Raw genomic sequence first — 24,652 nt, 5'->3', positions numbered from 1 at the left:
GTCTGCTCAAAATTAAATTACAGTGGATTGCATCGTTTGTTTTATTTAATCAATGTAGCTTTGCTAAAACAACATTACACCCCATTCTGAAAGTTTTACTGAAATTTCTATAGATAAAAGAAAACACAGTTTGCTGCTATGCATAATGTGAATTTCACAAAAAAATGTTGATTATATTATATATATATTCATTATTTTGCCGTATTTTTATTGTTACTATACTTTGAGTCCCTGGGATTAACCTGCAAAAAGTTGCTCTTTAAAAATGAGTTTCTCTTCTGTATTTTCTAGTTAACCAAACATTAGCCTTGGTGTTTCATTTTGGGTGTGAACTTTATGAGCAATATTCACTTGTGCTTTCAAATACCCTATAGACGAGGGAAGCAGAGGAGTATGGTAAAGAACTGAATGTGTGAAAAAGAAAAGTGAAATGGAACATGCTTAAAATAATCAAGCAAGAGGTGAAAAGAAAGACTGTGAAGAAGGCTGAAAAAGAGAGAAAGAGATGAAGTGAATGTCAGAAGAAAGCATGGAAGTGATGGAAAGTTATTCCGTGTGCGGATACTGCGGCCAAGGGAGGGAGGTGGGAGGAACTCAGTTCATGCCCCTCTCCCCATGCAGCAAGGACTCCTCCCTTGGGGGACTCAGACTTTAAGCCTCTGCCCTGCTTTATATTCCCCTGGCTACTGCAGCCAGATCAATCTAGGCGGCTGCCCGACGTAGCTCAACCTAGTTCAGGGCAGCTCGGCCTCCAGAGTCCTCTACAAAGAAGTTGATTTTTAGCAGGAAGGCGGGAGTAGGGCGACAGGCAAATTTGTAAACATAATTATTATCCCAATATTAGACGCAACAAGCATACATGTGTCAGCGCTCTACTAAAATTGTGTGTCACTTGGTTTGTTGACGAATTCTGAATGTGTCGGAGTGAAGCCGACCTCTGCTTTTATTTTTGCCTTTTATTTTACTGCGTTTCTCCGGCAGTACAACTTTTGGTGGTGTAACTCCTCATCCCTTTTCTATTCTTTTTTTATTGGCTGTTTTACTTTACTTAATAACTTCGAGTGTGTTTTTTTTTAAATATCAGTCTTCTTTGTTATAGGAACTAAATCACCACAACTGATGTTCCTAAAGTCACATTACATAATTAGAACAATGCCTAGAATATTTAATTGTAGTGTATTGACCACAATATACCCTCATTCCAAATAGTAGTTGCATGCTCTACTTGACTCGCCATATGAGTCCTATTCATAAGGTATTAACTGATAATAATATATTGTTGGTGTCAGGCCAAAACCTAAGTGAAATTAAGATTCTTTTAATTTTTTTCAGAAATCAGTCCACCCGCATGGGCGTAATTTGTACACATCTGAAGCGTTGAAAACCGGATGCTGTCTTTCACAATGCAAATTATCGCATAAACGTGCCATTTTTCCTGAAAAGTGACTATTTTGGAGGTACATGGTTTTGGTCCGATGCCAGCAATATGTTCCGTATATATGTAGAAGGTTAAGCTTGATCATTATCTTTTTGAGCTTGGAAACAAGAAAATCTATTTGAAGCAAATGGCTTGATTTTCAGTCTAAACGTCAGCTCAATTAATGAATGAGGCAACATTTGCCAAATCCTGCAATCAACTATAAAATACGGCTCTTCCGTAAACATCAAGCCCACAGTCTTAAGTCACCCTACCTTCACCTCTTCTCTCCCTATCCCCCCCACTCACTGTCCTCTCTCACCTCCCACCTATCTCGGGGTAGTCGTCTTAAGTTCCCCCCTGCCTACATTTTCCTCACCCTTACCAACACTCGTTGTCCCCCCTTTGACCCCCCCTTTCCCAATTAGTCTGTCTGCGCGCAGCTACCCATCCGATGCCTGCCCATCCTGCCGGTGCGGGTCCGCTCATACAGCCCCTCTGGCTAACATGACAAAGAGAGAGCCTCAGTATTCAAAAAGACACTCTGCTTTCAAATGCCGAATGGTAGGGTCGACCTGGGTGCAGCTTTAAGCAAAATATTCAAATTCTCAGCCTTCCTTTTTTAAGAATTTGCATGGATATGCATTCATTTGCAATGTGTAAAGGCACAAGGACAGCTGAGCTTTGGTTTCAGAAAGACTGCAAAAATAAATAATGCAGAGTTAAAATGTATGATGGCATGAAATCTTGATGGGAAAGGCTGGTACAGTAAAACCGCGTTGAGAAAAGAAAGATGAAAACGCAAAAGTCACAAAAAGATGACACATTCACACTAGCGATGTGCAACATAGACAAAACTTTATATTCGGATAACAATATGTCACATTATAGTACATTTCCTTAGAATTACACAAAATGAATGCCAAATTTCTCTTTTATTTGCACCACATTTAATTTGAAAACACACAAAACCGTTGATGTTTCCCAACGATTTAACAAGTAAAAGTTCTTCATAGATTAACTTTTTCAGTGATTGCGTGTAAGTAAGACAAGTTTTATAAATGGTGGTGAAGGCCCTGGTTTATGATAATACAAGTATGAAGTCCATCTTTCATACAGTGGAAGCCATTCATTAAAAGAAATAATACAATTCCAAACAGCAACAGTTTACTGTGAATGAAACTCATAGAATCGTTACACTTAGTATATTTAATTGGTATTTGAATGTTCTTGACATTATTTATTTGGAAATGTCTAGGGCACAAATCCACAATGCAAAACAGCAAAAACAATTCATTTTGGACGTGGCAGCTGAGCAAATTAAAGCCAAATTTGGATTAGGTCTTGAGTTTAGTTAGTTAGGTCTTTATTTGCTGTAACTGATGTGCATTTATTTGTGCTTGTTTGTATTTATTCAGTTATTTTTGTTGTAAATTAAAGTACATGAATTGCTGAGGCCCAACGGGTGGGTTGTAAAAGGTCGAGGTTAACAATAACATAAAGAGGGTGAGGAAGGGAATATGGAATGAACTCAGAACCTTTGATACAAGTGCAATCCCATTACTAAATATATATATAGTAAATGTGCTCATTTCTTTACATGACATTCAGATGAGAGGGAAAGAAAAACAGTACTGAACTCGAGTGGATTTGCAACCAAACCATTAAGATGATGTTTTTCTCTTTTTCATAAAGAATATTTAAGATACTTTTACACATACAAATTTCAGAGGTAAAGTCTGCAAGCATTTAAGACTTTTTTTAAAAAAATAAGACAAGCATTGATGGAAAAAAAGGAGCTGGGAGAATATAAAAGACAAAATAATTCTACCAATTAAAGATAATGGAATGGTAAAGGAAAAAAAACTCATGAGCCAGACTAGTCAAACTGACCACACCGTGCAGACCACTGGCAACACTCGATTTGCATAAAAGTAATAAAATACACAGTTTGCTTTGCGGCCTTATGCTAAATGACGCCACTGCCGTCTGAACCATCCACAACACACTGCTATCCCCTCCACTTCACCTCAGAACTTTCCCCTGCCGAGTGTCGAGTGTGCAGTCCCAAGTCACCTACTAGAAAATATTAAAAGGACTGTTAATTGTTAAAAACATTGTGTATGTTCAGTGACAAATAAATGTTGATTTCGTTTGACAGCGCAGGTGCACCTGGGAACTATTCACAAGGGCTCGTCAGTTTACGAGACAGCCACCATCACGCCTGGCACCAGAAGACACAATTAGTGATAGTCGTGCAGTACTCTCTGTTTTTAATTGTACTGTTTTAAATTCAAAGCCCACACATGTTTAAATGTAATTCTATCTTCACTAATGCATTAACATACTTAAATGCTAAGCTACCACACATTCCGACTTGTGTACAAATTTGAGTTATGTCAACTCTGTAAGAATGGAACACAGAGGAGCCCCGGTTTCTGTATTTGCACTCCTGCATTCACCTGACGCTTTAATGATGCTGAAATAAACGAGATTGAAGTTTAAATGTGCAAGACGGAACAAGACAAAGCCTAACAGTGGCAGCTATAGACAGTGGATATAGCAGAGAATACAGAATAAAAGGAAAGGAGGAGAAGAACAATGGGCAAAGAGGCACAGCCTCCACTGGCCGCTGCAGACCACAGACCCTGTAGAGATTCCTTTCATTAGGCTTTAATATTATGCTGCCGGCTTGCCATTCCGACCTGCACTATGTGCCGGTAATAAGAACGGCCTTCAGAGCTGGACCAAAGCAACAGAGCTGCTTGAGCTGGGGGGAGGAAGGTGTAGGGGGAGATGGAAGATAGATGGAGGGGTGCGTGAGCATGAGCCGATGTGGTGCACTTTCAAATTGACACGAGGCGGGGGTGTTACATTTTCACATTCTCGCTCATTCCAACCAGGCTGCTCTGGGAGGGAAATGGAGGAAGAGGGCATTTTGTCTTCCTAGAATTGATGAAATCCCTCCATCAGTGACCCCCACGGTGCAACGGGTCTGCAGTGACTCAAGTTGTTTTGGTTAACAGCATCCCATGTTGCCACCTCCTTATTCGGAAGGCGTTGAAGGTGGCAGATTGATCTTCTGGCCTCTTCAAACACTTTGCCAACACTTGTCAGGTGTGCATGCACGTCCTCTAGAAAGACCTATGGCTGCACAATCAATTTCAAATCCGTACTTCTGAACCTTTAACAATAGCAGAATTATTTCACCACCCTGAATAACCTTCCTAAGCCAAGCGGTTATTTGTTTAACAAAGCATGAAATGATGAAAATAATATTAGCGTCTAACGCTATTTTCTCTATAAAATGTCGTTTTCAAAACTATTATTAAAGCAGTACTTATTACACAGTTATATAGTAATTTCCACAATCAACCACGACAGACACTGTACTTCCATTATCTTAATTTTAAACTCATTGAAAGCGATGGCTACATTACAATGTAGCAATTGCAAAACAAATGTTTCTCATCATTACGAAAAGCCAGTGGCCATTCTGTTGTTTGTTTTCAAATTACAACAAAACAACAAAAATGAAATTGTTAGTAACTGAAATATGCTCCTCTTATCACAAACAAAATCAATTCAGTTCAATCAATTCAATCACTCACATCAACAACAAAGTGACTGCACACTACAATCTCATGTAGGAATGGGTATCGTTAAGATTTTAAGAATACTAGTACTCTTAACAATACTGTTTATCGATCTGATGCTTTAACGATATTCTTATCTGTACTTTTCTGTTTCGGAAAAAAACAGAACAAAAATATTAGAATTCACTCTGCTTTTTCCCAAAAATAAATGTACTTATTTTGCAACTACAAAGACAATAAATAACCAAAAAAATAATAATTAACAGAAAATGAAATGGTTTGAACAAATAACTTGTTAAATATTCTACAAACAATGATTTAGTGTAAAAGGAATTTGATGGGGAGCAACAAGGCCAGAAAATGCAGTTGGGCTCCAAAAAGCACTTGGAGAATGTGAGGTGAGATGCCCATTTTCTGTTTGTTTAGCTAGCTTGCATTTCCCCCAAACGCAATAAATTGTTAATATTTATTGCACTTTTGTCAACATACACACTAAACAGTAATACTGCAAGGTAATCCCTCCTTTGCTTTCCAGGCATGACCACTCAAACCAAGAATAACCAAACTTTTACGTCAGTTTAATCGATTAGTCATCAACCCAAATGCTACATTCGTAGCAACAGAGCTAACTCAATGTAAGGGACGCACGCCAGCTAGCGCCTCGTCGAAACCAATTGAAAAATTATTTGAGTCATTTCTCGAATACCACTAAGAGAACATCGCAAGAATGAATTATTCCCCCCATTTTGAGTAAACGTCCTGCCATTACATAAGCTCTTAGTAAATTACTCATTTAACACATTTCCACTGGAGTAATAGACATGGCAGCCAATGCATTGCATTCTTTTCATCTCAAATACCTACCCAATGTATGTATTTATATTGTGGGGCGAGGGTGCAAAGCAGCTTAGAGAATAAATACACAGCATCAACAACAACAGTGTGCATTATTCCATCGCTAATACCCTGTCCTGCTGATGTCCTTTATACGCATCACAGATGGGCTCAGACAGAGGAGAGCAGCAATATTATGCCTCTGCTGAGATCGTCTTCTGAATATATTACCAAATGATACGGGGAGATGTCTCACTCTCTAACACACTTGCGTGCACACACATTCGCATACACTTGGGCCAAGAGCATTGCATATGGCCAAACATACAAGCATGAGCTTCATTAATGAAGTGCGAGGAGAAGGGATAGAGAGCAGTCGCGCGAGTGTGTGCGGCTTTGTGTCTGTGTGTGTGCGTGCACGCGCGAAGACACGCACCAAGCGGCCGGGGGAGAATTTCCTTCTTTAAGCTTTTAGCTCCCACTGGGCTTAGCTCGACTGTATCAAGCCTGATGTGGGCCTCCCCCTAACACATGGCGTCAAGACACACATATGCCCCATAACTCCATAACCCAAACTAAACCCTCTACCAAGTGTTGAGGAAATAGTTTTGCAAGTTGGATGTAATTACGCGGACAAACTTCCCGGTTAACTACCTTATCAAACTTACAGGCATGTTTATTAAATCTTTTTTTCTTTGTCCATGATGAACATAGTGGTCAATAACAGTGTCTAAATTGACATAAAAACAGTAATGTGCCACTGCATCACAAGCAGGAATAACTTTTTGACTTTTTTAATAAAATCCTTCTTGGCATAAGAAGGGCAGTAGCGCCAGTATCCCGTTTGCGAGTCAGCTTCAATAGCTTCATCTGGAACTGTAATCACTACTGTTCACTAAAGCAGTTCGACTGCTTCTGACTGCACAGACAAATGTCACCACTTTTTCGCCTTTCCAGTCATTGCACACTGCATATGATATGGAAAGGACAGTTTACTTAAAAACATATTCCGGCTTTCTATACTCTCTACCATGGTTCGTCTCCCAAGAAGCAAGCCCGGAGGTCAGTACGATCAGGACCCATGAGCAACAAAAGGTCCTAGTTAGGCATCCGGCTCAGTGCTGGAGTCAAAGGCCAACTTAGTGGGGCAAGACTGTCCATTAGTCAAGACCCTGGAACACCCCTGGGATCTGGGGGTGATAAGGGTTAGAAAGAAGAATAAAAACCTTATCAGCCCAGACACATACACACATACTCTCAAAGGCATACACAGATCATATGAGGCCTTGTTTGACACCGCTGTCAGGGTGCAGTGAAGAGGAAAGACGAAAACCTCTGACACACTGACATCATACACCTACAAGTACGCAAATGCATGCAGATACACAGTTCGGTTTATGCTAGACAAAGAGGTTGGAAATTCTCTTTTTCATTTCATATTTCATCGTAGATTAGTAAACTATTATAGCTTTGGAAAACCAGTTATGGAAATAATAAGAAATCTGACATAAAACTATTTTGCAATATGCCTGCATGTCATTGAAGCTTGACAAAAACACTCATCGTCTCCCATACCACAACCTTTTTTTTTTTTTTTAGAAGACAGGTGTGAAAGTTGGCTTTGTCCTTGTGAGAAAAAAAAACATTGGTCTGACAGAGGTAACGTACATTGTGAAGTGTCATCTTTTTCCCTGTTGTCAAACATCCCTTGACTGTCAACCAAAATGAGTCCACACAAGCTCCCCGTGGAGCATTGTGGTGACAATCACACAGGCAGCCATATTCCATGACACCTCTGTCCCGAGACGCTCAGTGGAATGTTTAAATGCAGTCGCAGTCTTACGCCATGCAAACAGAGGGTATTTACGTTCAGATAGCTCACACTTTTCAGGAACCAAAAAAAAAAACCTCTTTGGTTTCTTCCACGGATTGCATTGTGTCCATCTGCACTATGAAGTGCCGTCCGATGGTTTCCTTTCTGTTTTTGAGGCTGGTGAAGCTCCTCTTGATTGTGGTCTTTGACAAACATTTGGCCAACTGTTGTTACGCTTTTGGGGGTTTTGTTCTTAACCAGGGAAAGAATTCTTTGCTTACCCACCACAGTTGTTTTCCATGGTTTTCAGGGTCTTTTGGTGTTTCTGAGCTCTCCCGGTAGAGCTTTCTTTTCAAAGCACATCGCTGGCAACGGGACTAATTTTCCGATGGCACAATTTGGTCAATTTAATATTTTTTTCACAAATTTTGACCACTGTTCAGTCCATGCACGTGAATAACATTTTTTACTAATTATTGGCGTGGCTTACTCTCTTTGGTGATGCAATGGTAATGGTTGAACAAAAATGCACTCTGAAAACTGATGAATTTGGAGGATGACAAAACCGCCCAACGCCAGCGATATATTGTTTGTTTAATTTCAAATTCACTGTGGTGGTGTTTAGGGGCAGGCTGTTTCTTATCATCTATGATTGCCTTTGCTCTTTTGAGGCATGGAGACGAAAAGATATCCATAAGGAGGGAGGAGGCAAACAGTGCTTCTATAGATTCTAATGACCACTCTCTCAGGCTTTTTTCGTTCAAACTCAGCACAGTGGGAGAACCACACAGTGATGTCTGTCAGAATGCTCCCGATGATCAGGCAGAAGAAAGCCATAAGCAGCTTCAAGCAGATGTTTTTTTTTCCTGAGCACCATCAGGAAGTGCAGATAATTCTGCACCTCCTTGACGAGAATCGAGGTGTCTCCAAACCAGAAGCGGTCAGAGATCAGAGATTACGGTACAGAGAAAGGTGACGGTGTGGACTAGCTTCAAGTGCTCCCTATTGATAATAAAGGGGGAGAGACTAGCTCTGTTGTTTATCGAGCACAATTTAAACGAGTACAGGATCTCGTCCCTGTAGGTTAGTGCCTCTCAATTATTTTAAATTACACCCCCCTAGGGAGAAGAAAATATTTTGCAACTACAAAGTCTCCGTTGTGACTATCAGAGATGAGAATTTTCAGCCTATTTTTGGATTTCCTTTTTTAGACCAACACGACCACTCGAAATAAGTGCAAATCCTTCGGTAGATTTTCGGGGTTGGCGGCTCTTAAGAGAGAAAGAGGGTAGAGAGCGAGTGACCCACAGAGGAGCAGTTTGATGAGCAATTAAAGAGTGGGGCACTGTTAAGAGATTTATGATCCGTCAAGGTGTTGGTGTTTGAAGAGCGTTTTTTTTGTGCCCTTTCCAGTGTGCATCCATGATAGGTAAGCGAAATTGTCATTTAATGTGTAGTGTTCGGTTATTGGTTAGTCCTACAACTACTGATGGATGTGCGCTAACATTAGTATTTGCTTGCGCTAAATTGGCCTAGTGCATAATTTCATATTATGCGTGTTTACCTCATATAATGTGCCTTATATCTGACTAGTAGATTTGATAAACACAATAATAATAATAATAATAATAATATTAATAATAATAATAAATAAGAGCGGGTGAAAACAGTAACATTAATAACACAAATTAATGAATAATTTTTATCAAATAATTATAAACCAATTAATCAATCAATTGAAAGTACAGCAAAGACCAGAAAAAAAAACTGAACAAGGCCAAGTCTCAAGCTGAGAAAGAATAAAAATGTCTAAACATGAGTTGCTATTACTTAAGTATTGTTTGATTGCATATCAAACAGGGTTCCTCCATTTTTGTTTTGTATTGAAGATGAGCTAACAGAAAACCCCGCAATGCAGACGATCTGAAAGCCAGTATCACAGCAACTTGGTTCTACAATAACACCTGAACTGTGCCAAAGGCTGATTGCCTCCACGCCATGCAACCTTGATGATGGCAAAGGAGGCCCAACAAAGTGCTCACGGCATATTTACTTTAATAAACCTTTCAGGAGTCCAACTTGTTTGTGTCTGAGATCCTTAATATTTAATTTTGTGAAACACTAGATTTTTTTTTTTTTTTTGTGTCTGACATATTCATCAAAATTGAAACTAAAATTTTAAATATTTCACTTTGTGTGTGATGAACTAATTTAACATTTCTCTTAAATAAATTATTCATATCAATGGACTTTCCCTCGAGCTTTAAATTTTTGGCATCCACCTGTATTTCTGATTTCTTCAGTTAGCTGTTGGGCATCCTGAAATTTCTAAGCCCAAATAGGTTGTTTCCAATTGTTGGGAATATTATGAGTTCCCTCCACATGCTACGGTATCCTAAATATTACAAGTTAAGATAACCAGACCATTTGTTTACTGTGTACATGTTGACTGTTTCAACCTAGTGAACAACTGTCCAAGGTGTTCAAGTACATATGACATCTTTGGTCACGCTAGCTACTACATTGCTCTCCATTCCGTACATCAAGCCATCCTTTGGTTATCAGCATGTAAACATAACACCTACCTTGACTCACCCACCAACATTATCCTCTCCTAGGGGTCAGTATTGCCTGTAACGTACACCTTCTGTTTTTCACCCAAGAGCGGCCGACCACTGCACTTTCACCCACTCAAGGTTGTTACACAGATGTGAGCACCAATCACAAGACGGAATGCAGTCAGTACTGACAGAGCACCTTGTCAGAGCAATACGTCCTGCCAAGGTCTAAGACACAGGAAAACTTCTGTCGCTTTCTAGTTTACTGTAAAACCAAACCCACAACTAAAAGGATAGTCAGTGCTGGACAGTACTCTAGGCCGCAATATCTCGAGGGTATCGGAAGTGAAAAACGTATCGGGACACCCTTAATCTTCTTATTTCCCTTCTCACTAATTAATTTTCTCTTTCTGTCCTTTCAAGTCTTGTCAGAGGCTGGAGCCGCTCCACTGCAATATGATTGGCTGCCGCATTGATGGAACGATACAATTCAGATGGGATGATACGCTGCCATAACCATACACGCCGGGGAATAATCGATAGAATAATCGAGTCTAAAAAGACTTGTTTGAGACAGCCCAACATACATACATACACACAATTCCTGGAGAAATCGATGCAAGTTAATGCCCGTGGAAAAGCCTTGGTTTGGTTGATAACAAATTAAGACAGATTAAGCAATTAAAGAATGGAGAAAAATTAAAGTAAAACTTGTTTTGAATAATGTCATTGTCAAGTGCTTTTTGGATGAACATTTTATTTTATCTTACTTTATTTCGATGTTTCTAGGTAAAAAGGGCAAAAAAATTGATTAGAATCTGCAAATCAGACCACTGCGGCAGGAAAAGGTCTTACATTTCGAAGCCATATCGCCTAACTATAGCTCAGCTCTTAAAATAACTTTTGAATCATCTCCATGCTGAACTGATAAGCGTGCCTTCTAAAAGTCACACCACACTGCTAAGTTACAATTAACTTTTTTGTGTCAACGTTTCTTTGACTGCAACTGTATGTTCAGACTGTAGATTTTTTTTCCCCTCCACAACTTTGGGATAACATCAGAGAGGGAATGGACTGATTTCCATCTGTCTGCTTCATTTGGAAAAAATAACTCTTGCAAAACTGATTCAAATATATTTTCAAATATGACACATTTCCTTCTTTTTCCTTTTCGCATTCCCACTGTTTTCTCTCTATAACCACCTAGCATCTGCAGATGACCAAGACATCAAGGGACTTTGAAGCTCAGGGAGGAATAGGAGAGCAGGAGGGGAAAAGAAAAAGGGCAGCTAGCAAGAGAAAGAGGGAGCAAGTGCCTCTCACGTCAGGTTTCCCCAGCACACCCCAGAGTGCCAGCCAGCCTGCAGTCTGTTCTCCTTTGAGCTTTCTATTCTACTACAGAGCAGGAAAAAAAAATCAATCCATATTTCCATAATCCACACTCCTGTCTGTCTGCATGTCTTTGCCTCGCCCCCTCCTACCATCGCTCTCCATCTCTTTCTCCATCTCTTCCCTCTCCCCTGGGGTAGACTAACCCCACCACCCCGATCCTACGGCCTACAAATGTCATTGCGCTGAGCAACAATAACAGCCGAAACAAAAGGAGGCCTTGCTCTGAGCTCTGAGCCCCTCTGCAGAGACTGTTGGCTGCTGCTGCCATATGCTGGCCAGCACGGGCCACAGAAAGAGACCGAGTCTGGCTACAGAGGACTCCAGCCTCCAGCCCCACAAAGGAGGAAAAGAGCCTTAATCCTGGTAATGAGGCCTGTGAATACAGCTTTTATGTATACAGGGGAAAGGGCCAATCTCTCTGTACACAGCACGCTAACTAGCCATCTTAAGGACCATCTTATCCACACAAACGATCTGGTCAACAACAGAATGAAAGAAAAGTAAGGTTGTGGAGGGTGGGGGCTAAGTAAAAGAGACATGTTGAAAGAGGGGATGAGGTCTGGACACATGTCAAGACTCAAACTATCACACTGCGTTGTTTTCTCTCTTTCGTGGTTTCAAATGCTTTTCTATTGGTAATAACCTTGAATACCCAAGCAGTACGACAGACGTCCTGGACAAGTCTTCCGTAAATGTTGGTCAAATCTTTTTTTGCATACAATCTCATGAAAATGCTTAACTATACCTTTGAGTGGCGTTTTATTAAGAGCCAAATCAAGAGGAGCAAACCTTTAAAATCAAGGAATATCTTACAACCCAAGTTTTGCTCTCACTAAGGCACAGGCTTCATGTTTCAAACTTGCATTAAAACTTTTGCACAAAGTTACACTTCAAATTTCATTTGGAAAGGTACAGATGAATCAAAAATGCTGCCTAAAGTTCTGTAAAACAAAAACCTATGAATACATATAAGCGGCAGTGTTACATAAGTGAGTCATGCGTTGCAGGCTATTTTTCTTCCGTTATGGGGTAAAATATTTGTTTGCAATTTTGACTAAGATGTCTTGATTAAGCAAAATGTAAAACGGTCAGCGTGAGGTTTGTGAGTTGTCAGTTGTCAGTGTTTATGATGATCCAAGGCAAATGAGTGTGCTTGATAACGGCAGTCAGAATCGCCAATTCTGGTCCAGTTAGTCCAGCTCAACAATGCTGCTGGCAGCGGCATTGTGATTGGACAGTGCATTTGTATTGCACTGTGTGATTTATATATTACTGTTTTTACAAGAGAAATGACTAAACATTGTTGACTACAAAATAAAGAGAGCCAACAGAACAAGAATAAAGACAATAACAAAAACAACATTATAGAATTAAAGAATAACTAGCTAGAGCTGGTGGGTTTCGAGGGGAGATTTCAAGTCTTCAAGCTACATAAATGATACACGCTCATTTCTCAACTGATTTTCACATACTTTTTGTCATCACCAAAACGTTCGCTATACATACAGAGCATGCATAATTGACTTTTTGAGGGGTATTTTGGTTTTGTGATGTCCACAAACATGGAATGCAGGGTAACACTTTGCCGTATGAGCGTTAAAGTCGTGCCATATCGACTTATTCTGTATATCTGTGGGTACAATGCATTAAATTGAAAAAGTTCGAAATATGTTAAACCTTGTCATTACTGCATTTGTTTCTAGTACTTGAACACATGTCATATTTAACACATTTAGGTCTAATTTATGTTGCACAGTTTTTTCTTAAACCTTGAATGTAGGTTGTGTGTAAAATTATGATAACCAAGTCAATTCCTTGCACAACTCTCAATGCTTGCCTCAGCAATGCTTGTAAAAAAGAAATATGTTGAAAAGCAGCCCTAAAGAATGAACTTATCGATTAAATCATTTATATATAATAAAGGAAACAAGATTATAGTATAGTTTTAAGTGTAGTAAAAAAAAAAATAGGCCCATGTTACTTGTGTTCATCTGCCGTAAATGATTCGAATACCTAAAATTAAATATAATCAGCAAACAACAGCCTTTTGGCCAATTATTTTTATTTGATTTTATTTTGGCCGATGTTTGAATCCATAATCGGCTAAATTAATCGGCCGGTGATTAATCACTCAGGCCCAAGAATTTACCTAATAAAGCTGTAGTCATGAAAAATGTAGCAGACATTGCAAAACAATGAAAGCGAGAAACTGAAAACTTAAGTGCGGATTCCTGTCACGGTTGCATGATAATTAGTGATTCCTCGGTTGTTGAAGAGCCGCTCACTGCTTTTCATTACCAGCAACAGACATGCAATGAGACAGAGTAGGAAAGAGAGAGTGAGATGAGGAGAGAAAGCAAAAGCAGTGATGATGATGAGGAAGAGGAGAGAAGTAGTGATGTGGGGGGTTCCACGGGAGAGCGGGATGAGCAAGGGCAATAGAAAAGGAAGAGAGATGGGAAAGAGGGGAGAGAGACACTTTGAGCGAGAGGTAGGGAGAGAGCAAGAGGGCAAGTGAGTGTGTTTGTGTGTGCGTGTGTGTAAGAGAGAGAGAGAGAGAGAGACAGAGCATGTGTGTGAGAGAGTGCGAGTAAAAGAGAGTGTGTGTGAGAGAGAGAGAGAGAGAGAGAGAGCGAGAGAGACAGAGCGAGAGAGAGTGAGAATGAAAAAGCGGAGTGTGTTCCAACCTGGTCGGTGTAGTCCTGGGGGAAGCTCCACAGCACGGTTGGATCTAGAGGTAATTGACAGACAGCATTAATCAGCGGGTGAGAAACACACCGTCTTCGCTCGCTGCCTCAGAATACATACATATTAATGAGATGGGTGGGGGCAAGGGGTGGCTGCTGCGTATGTGCACGCACACACACACACCTTTTACTCACACACAGCAGCAGAACATTGTGAAAGACAGAATGTGTTGAGGCTGTATGAGCTGTAAATATGCAAATATAGATTCTAAGCGTAGCTATGATAACGTTTAAAAACAACCCAAGCATCACAGGCCCACTCTACTTTAATTAATGCTAAAACGGCGCACTTCTGATAAGCTGCAATATTATTGTATAATCACAAATGTTTTTTGTTTGTATTTTTTTTTGCTGTTTTATTTATTTTTGGAAAACTGCTTAGCAATGATAAACATTTACAGATTAATTGGATTTTGGTGGCAGTCATTTTGAGCTACTAGCTGGAAAAGTGAGGGGATGTCTGGCCACTGATCAAACAGAATCGGCTATTTGTGTGTCATTTGACATTCTTTTTAACAAGCTGTAGAAATGCTGATGTTTGATTGATCAAACTATATTAACTGGATAACCAACAAGTATTAATTAGTTAGAATTAATCAAATGAAATTATGAAATGTGTTTTGAAGAAAACCACACTTAAAATGTAATACTACAGCAAACAACACCAGCGCATGTGAGAAAAACGAATGCCTGAAATTAAGTTAAGTCATTTTCAACAGCTTTCTGTCCTCATATCTGAATGCATGAAGCTTGCGTCTGTCCTGATGTAGCTAATTCTGCATCTAAACCGAAGCTCAAAGCCGTGTCGAACTAAAGCCAAAGCGACTGAAAGGAAGCAGTCATCCCTGAACACAGGGGTCTCTGCTAAACACGGCTTCCACAGCGTCTGGGTCACCATGTGACTTGAGCACCAGCAGCTCAGGTTTGAAGAGACAAACTCACACATGGCAATCGCCAAACTGTGGGCCGTAAATATAGTCTCACTTGCTACACACCACATTGTTTTTTCCAAGTTAAAAGTTCTAGACCTTAAAACATGTCTAACAGTTTTAAGATATGAACTTTACATATTCAACACCTGAGGAGCAGGATGTTTCTTCACATTTCGGCTTCGGGAACAAGGTCATAAAACAATACCCAGTCCAAAGAGGCTTCTCGGCTTCAATACAATGGACAGTGAGGGGCGGCAATACAACAGACAAGTGGGTGACAGGCCAGGGCAAAATCCATAATTCCTTACATAATCCTATTGGACGATTTCATGCACGCCATCTTGAAAAGAGCAGCAGAGGAAAATAGAGAACCCAGTGATGATTCCTTGGATGAGAGGAGAGTATAGGCCCTGCTACCAAAGGGCTGAAACCTAATTGAAAATACAGTGGATTGCCACCGTTTGCGGGAGATAGGGATCGGCGATTCTCCGTGAATAATTGACACCTCCCCCATTCAAAGTTGATATAATTTGTCATAAGGGATTAAGCTATAATTGTCAATATGAATAGTTTAGACCACAAATAAACCACAAAGTATGATCCTTTAGCAATTCACAGTAATCCCCATTTGAAAATAAATATGACTCATCTAAGTAAATGTCAATGGGCAGAAAAAGTTATTATTTTCCACATCTTTATTGCATTCATACAGATCCTACATTTCTGCCTAATTTCTGATCCTCCTTATTGTGTCCCGTTTCCTTACCTTCCTTTCTGGTGTCGCCCCCACCTCTCATTCTCCCCGCATTATTCTCTCACTCTCTTGCTGGGCGTGTAGAGGGCGCAAGAGGGGGCCTGAAGGGGGTTAAGGCTGGAAGTTGAAGGTTACAGAGGTGAAAAGGACCCCTGCTGCTCCGCCCGGGGACACAAATGTCACCATGACAGATCCTGGAACTGTTAATTCATCCTCCCCTCCTCACAAACCACACACTCAAATCTGAATTGATTGCACCGCTCACTACGTGACACAATTCATGGTGTCTCATATTCAGAATTTTCGACTGAATAAATAAAAGGAGGGCCTCGATAATTAAGGAGGTGCAATACTTTATCGTACGCACATAAATATGGAACACATTTTAGTTGAAGGGTGTTGTAGAATAATTGCAAGAAATCTAATAACTGCGTAATTTACTGTTTAGAATCAGTTCATATACTGCCGTAGGTTGACTAAGGTTGCAATTAACTTTAGCAAGATTGCACCTGACAATAAACAGTTGAAAAGAATGTTATGTCTCTAACAGTGAAGTGAAACGTTTTGCTATTACAGCCAAGAAACTACAGTTGTCCCAATCTGATTACATGATCATAAATTAGAACCGTCATTTTCAGTTGATCGATTCAGATGTTCAAAATTTTGTTGTGACGACAAAAACTGTTTACGACCTATAAAACTGTTGACCAACGTCTTTGCAATGATTTCGGACTTAGAACAAACTTTGATGGAAAAACAATAATCGCTACGAGCACATACACTCGCAAACCCCTTAAATGGCTCTTGTGTCCCACGCTCACAGAACAGGTCAAACTAACCAGCAGTGTACTGATTAAATAAATTTTAAAAAAAAGAAAATCGTAAAGTAATTTCTTTCGAGGCTGCTTGAATGCTAGGTGCTAAGCTAGCTGGCGCTGCGTTAGCACGGACTTTATTTGTACTTTCTATATGTAAGTCCTTGCACATAAGAGCAGCAGCAACAACAAGCTGCGTGATGCAGATCATCTCCTCCGTGCTGACAAATGAACCACCCCGCTAACAAGTAGACTTTTAACCGAGGAGGCGAACGAGGAGTTGCTAAGTGTGCTAATCGCGAAAGTGAAATACAGAGTCGGGAAAGACCCAAAATAGGCGCTTGGGTGTACAGTGGCCCTTTTAACAGAAGTCTGGTTAGAACCGCGTTAGGGCGGAGAGACTGCAAGCTATGAATGGAAATTTTGTATTTCAATTAATACGTATCCAGACATAAAATTAGACAACGGCTATATTAGCAATTCAGCAGGCAGACCTCAAACCGGTACACAAAAATGGCTGACGTGATCGTAACCAAGAGGTTTGAAGTCACATGTATGTCAAATATTTAGCATCTCATGGCAATGATGGCAAGTAGCTTTTAAAAACCCGCCCCCCCCTCACAAAACCTCTTTAGTGTCTTCATTATTACAGGAATAGCTTTTATTGTTTTTGATGGTATAATGGCATTTTCAGGTCAGGTTTGTAAACGTCAATGTACTTTCTGAAGAAAATCGCAAATCAAATATAAATCGCAATATCTGTCAGAAAAATCGCAATACAATTTTTTCCTAAAATCGTTCAGCCCTATTATGCAGCCCTAGATAGCACCTAACCAGAAGTGAAGTCCTGAATTCACACCCAATAATTCAGTGGCGGCCAAATGTGGCGACAAGCAAGGCGTGCCCAATGGACCCTGCCAGGTGCACGTGTGGCCATGTAAACAGCCACATGCATGTTTACAGTAAGACAGCAAGCTCATGGCAGATTATTTACTGTAAGGTAACATGTCCATTGTCCCTGGGGCCTTCAAGCATGGCTGACCTCCAACAGTCAGCATGTGGGCAACGTGTAAGCAGCCCCTGAGCAATGGCACATTTACTTGGAGGAGGGGGAAGCAAGGATGCCGAAGAAAAAAGAAAAAGAAAAAAATAAATCAATGCTTTGGCTATTCCTGAGACACATGTCTTTAAAAGTCAGAGGTGGAAAGCGAGTGAGGCGAGAGGAGGGTTAATAGGTGAAGGGCGTTGGGAACGGAGTGCAGGGCATCAGCAAAGACGTAGGAGGCCAAAGAAAATGTGAGAGGAAAGATGAACTGCGTACGTATCGTGGGTGATCCTCGGCCAGGCTCTGATGACAGTTACACTGCCTCATTCCTGCTCACTCAGGTTGATCGTTAGAAAAAATAACAACTGAATAAATTAGCTTAAATTTGATGTGTTATATGTGCATGGAGAAGTGAAAAATATGTTTCATCCCGTTATGACAATTGTCTTCGTAATTCTATGCGTATTGGCACGTCCAAGTAGGCTAAAAATGAAAAGTGCTGGCATCTCCATCTTGGCATACATTTTCGCTTCTTGGGATTTCCAAGCAAGGCAAAAAAAAAAGAAAAAAAAGGCGCTATTGGCAGAGAATGGCATTCCTAATGCTGCTGGCTGGAAGAAAAATTTGGCACAAGATGCCATGTGTCAGAAAGCTCACACTGCCCACTAGGACTGCGTGTGAAGTATTTAACTTTAAGCCATTTTGTCCAAAAATAAATAAATAAATAAATAAATAAATAAATAGAAAATAAAAGTAAGGCTGAAGTTGATTTAAGGTTACATCAAAATGTCCTGTACGTGCTGGGAATAACTGAGAAATGTGCAATGCACCCGCAGTGTGTCCGCAGGATCATCTCATCTGCTCAATGGCCTGAATTTAGGGTTCCGTTGAAAACAAGCAAAAGACCTAACCCCAAATCCGGCGTGAATACGCGTAAAGATGAAAGCCTCTAGTTTAAAATTCCCCATACTGTGGGAATCAAACAGACTTGAAGCCCTTATGGCCATCCATTGCTCTGAAGAGGAAAAAAAAAAAACTTTTTTCACCCCATTCCACAAACGACTGAATATGTGCCATGCGTGAATAGGGGGCCTATTTGTTAAGGGAGGCCAAATCCCATATGGTGAACACCAGCTCCTCTGAATGTGGGACTGCGAAAGCCATCGGCAGCCTCTCTCCTCCATCCGTGCTCCACAGATGAAGGGATGTAGCGCCTGCCTCTTCTTGCTCCTCCTTTCTCTCGCTCCCTTTGCCTGCTCTCCTCCCTTTTTCTTGGCCAGGGGTTAAACTGCTGCACTCTAACCTCCTCGGCGGTGATTTCATTCACTCCGTTTGTCTTGCTTGCTCTCTCATCTGTGAGAGAGACTTATTTCACAGTATGGAGTGGATTAAGCCTCATTCGCATGCCCCCCGTACAAAAGCATTGTTTTAGCAGCAACCAGGACGCTGTAACAGGAGGAAGCTGCCGCTGGTAAGCATCCACAATACGCCCATTGTGGACATAGGACTAGAGGGACCCTGCGCTAGAGGCTGTCTAGACTTTGAGCCTGGGCCGATTGGGGAAACAGAGGGAGAAAATCCCATCAGGCAGTGGAGTGAAAGTTAACTAAGGTACCCTGCTGTGAACCTGATGAAGATGTCAAGCCAACATATGGCAAAAAATGTCCATTGTCAGAAGAAGGAGCTTTCTTGCCTCAGAGGGTGTCTAAAGAAGATCAGGGGGTGGTGCAACCGAAGGAAGGAATAACTGTGGTGGTCATCGCTTTACTTCTGGATCAGCAGACGTATTCTGGCTGGGAGGAGGCCCACCTCCTCCACTTGTAGTTAAAGGAGTAAGCAGATTAACTGGCATCTTTCAAAAGGCCAGCCGAAAGAAAACACACTCGGACATTTACAACATTTTTTTTTTTGGAGGGGGGGGGGCTTTTGCCAATCAACCAGGCCTGCACGCAGTAAATGGCATTACATTTCATGCTGATTTAGTCCGCAGAGGTTTCGAGTAAAGATGACATGGTCCTTAAGTTTATTAAAAACTGATTGGTCACACTAGGTAAATTACAAATGAGGAGCTCAAGGAAGTACAATGTCACCTACCCTCATTCATTTTGTCTTAAAACTAGGTCTGTCAAAATTAAAGCGTTAACTCAAGATTAATTAAATAAATTCATGCGATTCAATATTTTAACTCGGTTAAGTCCGTTTTATTTACTTCAAGAAAAATTTGCATATTCTGCAAAGTCAAATTCAAACACTGTACCATGTTAGCTGTACATGGTTAGCACATCATCTCAGAACAAAACACCGTGCTCCAGTTACCACTGGGCCATGCTAACCAACACTGCTGGAGTGGAATGCTTACAATTGAATGTATTGTATAAGTTTGGACAATTGTATTGAATTGAAAAATTCCTGTAAAGATGATTCCATTTAGATCGTTTTCAGGGATCAAATAAAGCTATTAGAACCATCTTTGATTTAAAGAAAATACCTGTGAACAGTTCCACAAAAATTAGTAGTAGAAAAAAGGTGATTAATTGCAATTAATTATGGATTTTTTTGCGAGTTACAAAATTTAATCGCTTGACAACACTACTTAAAATGAATTAGATCAACTTTTCAGACTGGTAAAATTGGAATCAACTTGCCACAGAAAAAGCAATTAAATACAAATTTTAACCAAAAAAAAAACAATTCAAAAACATTTTCAAACTGATCTTTTTCAAGCTTAAAAATGGACACGAAGGTGTACATTTTTTGAACAATTTAAAACTTAAACTAACAAAAAAAGTGTGGGGGGGCAAACAACTTCGAAGGGTTGCAGTGCTCTTCTTAACTGGAGAAAGAAAAAAAAAATCAACTGGCAAGCTTCACTTGCACAAGATCGTGGCCAGGGGGATTTTTTTTAATCCACTTCTTCACGTACATCTGAAAAGATAAACAACCGCCTCAGCCTCAGCCTCTCTGGCAGAAGACGAAAGACAGCGCTGTATTGAGATGATGTGACCCTAATAATGCCACATTAGTTGTTTCATTTTCCCAGCGATGTGAGAAAAATGCTTCAGTGGGACGAGCTGAGAAAAGGAGAGAGGGAGGGTGGGGGGTGAAGTGGAGCGATGCACATACAGAGATGGAAAGAGAGAAGTGAAAGCGATACTGTCTCCAGGCTAGTTGGGATGCAACCCAATTTCACAGCTTCACGAATGAGTGGCACAGCATATGGACGCAACCTTTGTGACAGCCTCTGTGTATCACAACGTATCAGCGCTGATATTCCCAGTCAGGTTCCATACTGGTCTAACATTACGTCCAACGGAGGCTCTGCATGACTGCGTCTCCAACACAACGCACTCAGCTTTGATTTGGCAAGCTAAGGAGGATGTAACCAGTATATCTCATTGCAACATTTTTACCACTAAATAAAATCTATGAAGCTTGACCAAAATCTGGTATTTAACTCAAACTATGAAAAAGAGCATTAGGGTATAGATGGCATAACAAGTATGGCGCATCTGAAAGTCCGTAAATGATGAAAGATAAAAATACAAGTACACATCTTAATGTTTCCACAAATAATAAGGATGAGGACCTGTAATGACTTTTAAAAAAATGAACAAAGAGGCACGAGGCTGGTTTTTGCCAGTGTTATGTTCAGTTATCAGGTGTGGATCTTCCAAATACACACACACACACACACACAAGGATAGCTTGGATTTTGCATGGACACAAGACGGTAATCTGCAAGCCTTGTAGGAAAAAGGTGAGAATAAAGACAGCCTGAGGACTAAGTTGTTTCACCATCTCAAGAGCTAACATCACAGACATAAAAGCTACACGAGTCAGCTATCCATGGCAAGCCTTACGCAGCCAAAGTAACAGCAGAAAAACACATTCAGCAAAATTGTAAGACACAAGGCAGTCGCTGACTACATCAGAACAACCACAGAATAGAAGAACGGCGGCAAAAAGTAAAGTACTGAAAATCATATTTGAACAATTTAGACCTAAGACATCAACTGTCCGGCTGGAATTATCTAGAAGAATCTGAGTACGGCCTTGTCTGTGGTACACAATCAAAACTGAGGATGCGAATAATTAACCAGATCATTCATTTAAAATAATTGGATGTCAATCGTGCCTTGAATCCTTTCGTTTATCGCTTTTGAAGCATCTACGTTCAAATGGCGTGCGTGACTTGCCGACAACCTGCAGAGGTGCTGTTGGCCATTGGCTACGTTTACGTGGACAAAATTTCTTTAATTGAATCAGAATTCGGATTAAAATTATGATCAGATGACTGTTGGACTCATGACAGTAAAAATATTGATCCGATTAGGACTTGTGTGTTCATGCATCACACATTTGATCTGAACAAATTAATATAATAAAAATAATAAAAATGCGTATACTGACGTCACAGACATGCGTGGTCAAGAAATAGTTTGTTCCGAAAATTTCAAAATACATGTCCCGTATTTTCCGGACTATAAGATGCTACATTTTCCCGAGATTTTGAAGCTTATATACTTATATACAAGTGCGCCTTATAGTCCGGAAAATACAGTAGCTGTTTTCATTCAAGGCAATCTGAATACCAATCGACATAAACCACCCCTCTTGTTCAGAATAAAATCTTGATCAGAATGGGCTTGATCGGGTCAGAATATTCCAATCAGGTTTTTAATCCAAATAAATGTGTCCATATAAACGTAGCCAATAACTTCGGTCCTTCAGTCTGAATTGGACCTAATTTTTTTCTGTAGTGCATCAGGTTTTCGGCATTTTGGAATATTTATGAATTAAAGACTAGGTTGAGCAATGGGTGTTTTTCTTTTCTGAAATGTCATCGCTATATATTACATCACATCTGTGTTGTAAAATCCGTGATATGCAAGCTTTTATACGTCAGACTAAAAAACTAATAATGATATTTCTTTTAAAAAATTGACAATACTCAATTGACAATAATTCTACACAACAATAATGGAAATCTGCACTTGCTCCACAGAACAATTAGGATTTCTGAACAACTGCTCTTGTTTATATTTTAAATTGTTCCATAAATCTTTTACAAAACAATATTTCAAGAAAATTTAATTATGTCCGCGCTTTATAGGATGTTTTTATTGATTTTTGGGGCATGTATATTTCACTTAACTGTCTCCTCTCACTCCAGATTTTAACCATATAGAAATCAAGTTTTTGGATGCAAATAAACTTAAGAAAAGCCAGTGATGGGGTGATTGTCAGTGAGCAGCAGATGCTTAGGGGAGAGTTTCTTTTTACTCTTTGAGATAGTGGGTTGCGGCATCACAGAAAACACTGTGTCGCACGGCAGCTCCTTGAGGTGTGGAGAGGATCGATCTCTGTTAATGTCATATGGCACAGCACCCAGAGGCAGCAGCATGGTGCTGATGACAGTGAAAAGCCTTGCCTTTGGCGGCTACATGCGCGCTGTTGCTGAGCTGTGATTTGAAGTTCACATGCAAAGGCTGACAGAAAGACAGCTCTCAGTCAGGCATTCCAACTTTAAGTCAGTCAGCCAGTCTTTCCACAGGGAACACAAAATATCTGTACACGTTAAAAGCACAGAGTGGAAAATCTCTCTCTCAAAGTTGTGCAGGACTGGTGGGCAGAATGGTGAGACATAATACAAACATGTAATACAAAAATTAACGTGCAGTAAATTAAAGTACTCCCAGTGAATAAAAGTTCAACTGAACAACTATCAAATACTGCTGAGGTTGTACGATGACATCTTATGGCACTTCAGCATATCTCACAGAAGGCTTCTCTCATTGCCACCGTCTGACAAATGTGTCAATAAGTCAAATATAATGATGATAATGGAAAGAACCAGAAAATTATCTGCATTCAATCCTCCTATGAAGTAACTCAGCTCCCAAACACAGCAGCAATCTGTCACTGCACATCCCTTTTGACATCCCTCACTCAACAAGTCTTAATGAGCCTTACATGATCAGAATTTTAGAGCCAATCACCGATCAGCATGTTTAGAAAAAAAAAAAACATTAACGAATCACCAATCCGATCAGAAGACGGAGCAATCTATTTAATCTATTTAAGCAACTTTTTTTAAATTTACTGTACAGTTGACCGCCGCTATTCACAGATTAGAACTGGACTACGAATAGCCAAAATTCTGACCAAATGACAGCCAGTGAAATGCATTGCGAAGAAAACAATTAACCCTAATAATTCTCCCCAAAACACTGATAAACATTCAAAACATGAAAAAAATGACAATTATTATTTAAAAACATTAATCTGATTAATAATGTCATTGATTCATCTACAAATGATGACACTATTATGACAACCATCATTGATTTTGGCAAAAAATGCAAAATATCTGCCGAGCCGATGCAGCTGAGTAAAGTCTAGTTTACAAGTTTGTTCAAATCTTGATCAATTCTATAAACAATGGATTATCCATAGAGACAGATATTTGAATGAATTATAGAAAGCTTTACGAAAAGATGGTTGTATTATTTCTTTTTTTTTTTTTTTTTTTTATTTATGTATTTTTTTTTATTTGAATTTTTTTTGTAAAACAGCCTGTAGACTTTTAATTCTGACTAGAGCTTTGCATGGTTATTCTAATACACATGTTTCATCATTATTTATTTTAGAGCTTGGAGGTCACGAATGCAGAAAAAAACCCTAAAAAAACAAAACTAGAGACATTTTACTCATCAATAGAACAGTTTTGACCTCATGGACGCTTTGGA

The 24,652-nt window shown here is 39.9% G+C and overlaps 1 protein-coding gene across 3 annotated transcripts in view; it reads right to left on the bottom strand.

The window, feature by feature from the left end:
- Nucleotides 1–24,652, bottom strand: part of dennd1b (DENN/MADD domain containing 1B) — a 112,009-nt gene that overhangs the window by 74,546 nt on the left and 12,811 nt on the right. For all 3 annotated transcript variants that reach the window (XM_088313661.1, XM_088313664.1, XM_088313663.1), the window contains exon 3: nt 14,298–14,341. In XM_088313661.1, the coding sequence (XP_088169787.1) occupies nt 14,298–14,341 (44 nt within the window). The remainder of the gene's footprint in view (nt 1–14,297; nt 14,342–24,652) is intronic.

The sequence above is a fragment of the Idiotropiscis lumnitzeri genome, chromosome 13, assembly GCF_059441095.1.
Source record: "Idiotropiscis lumnitzeri isolate Australia: NSW breed Sydney's pygmy pipehorse chromosome 13, RoL_Ilum_1.0, whole genome shotgun sequence".
In the NCBI taxonomy this organism is placed as follows: Eukaryota; Metazoa; Chordata; class Actinopteri; order Syngnathiformes; family Syngnathidae; genus Idiotropiscis; species Idiotropiscis lumnitzeri.
Note: the sequence above shows the minus strand (reverse complement) of the source record. Positions and strands in the feature narration are given on the sequence as shown.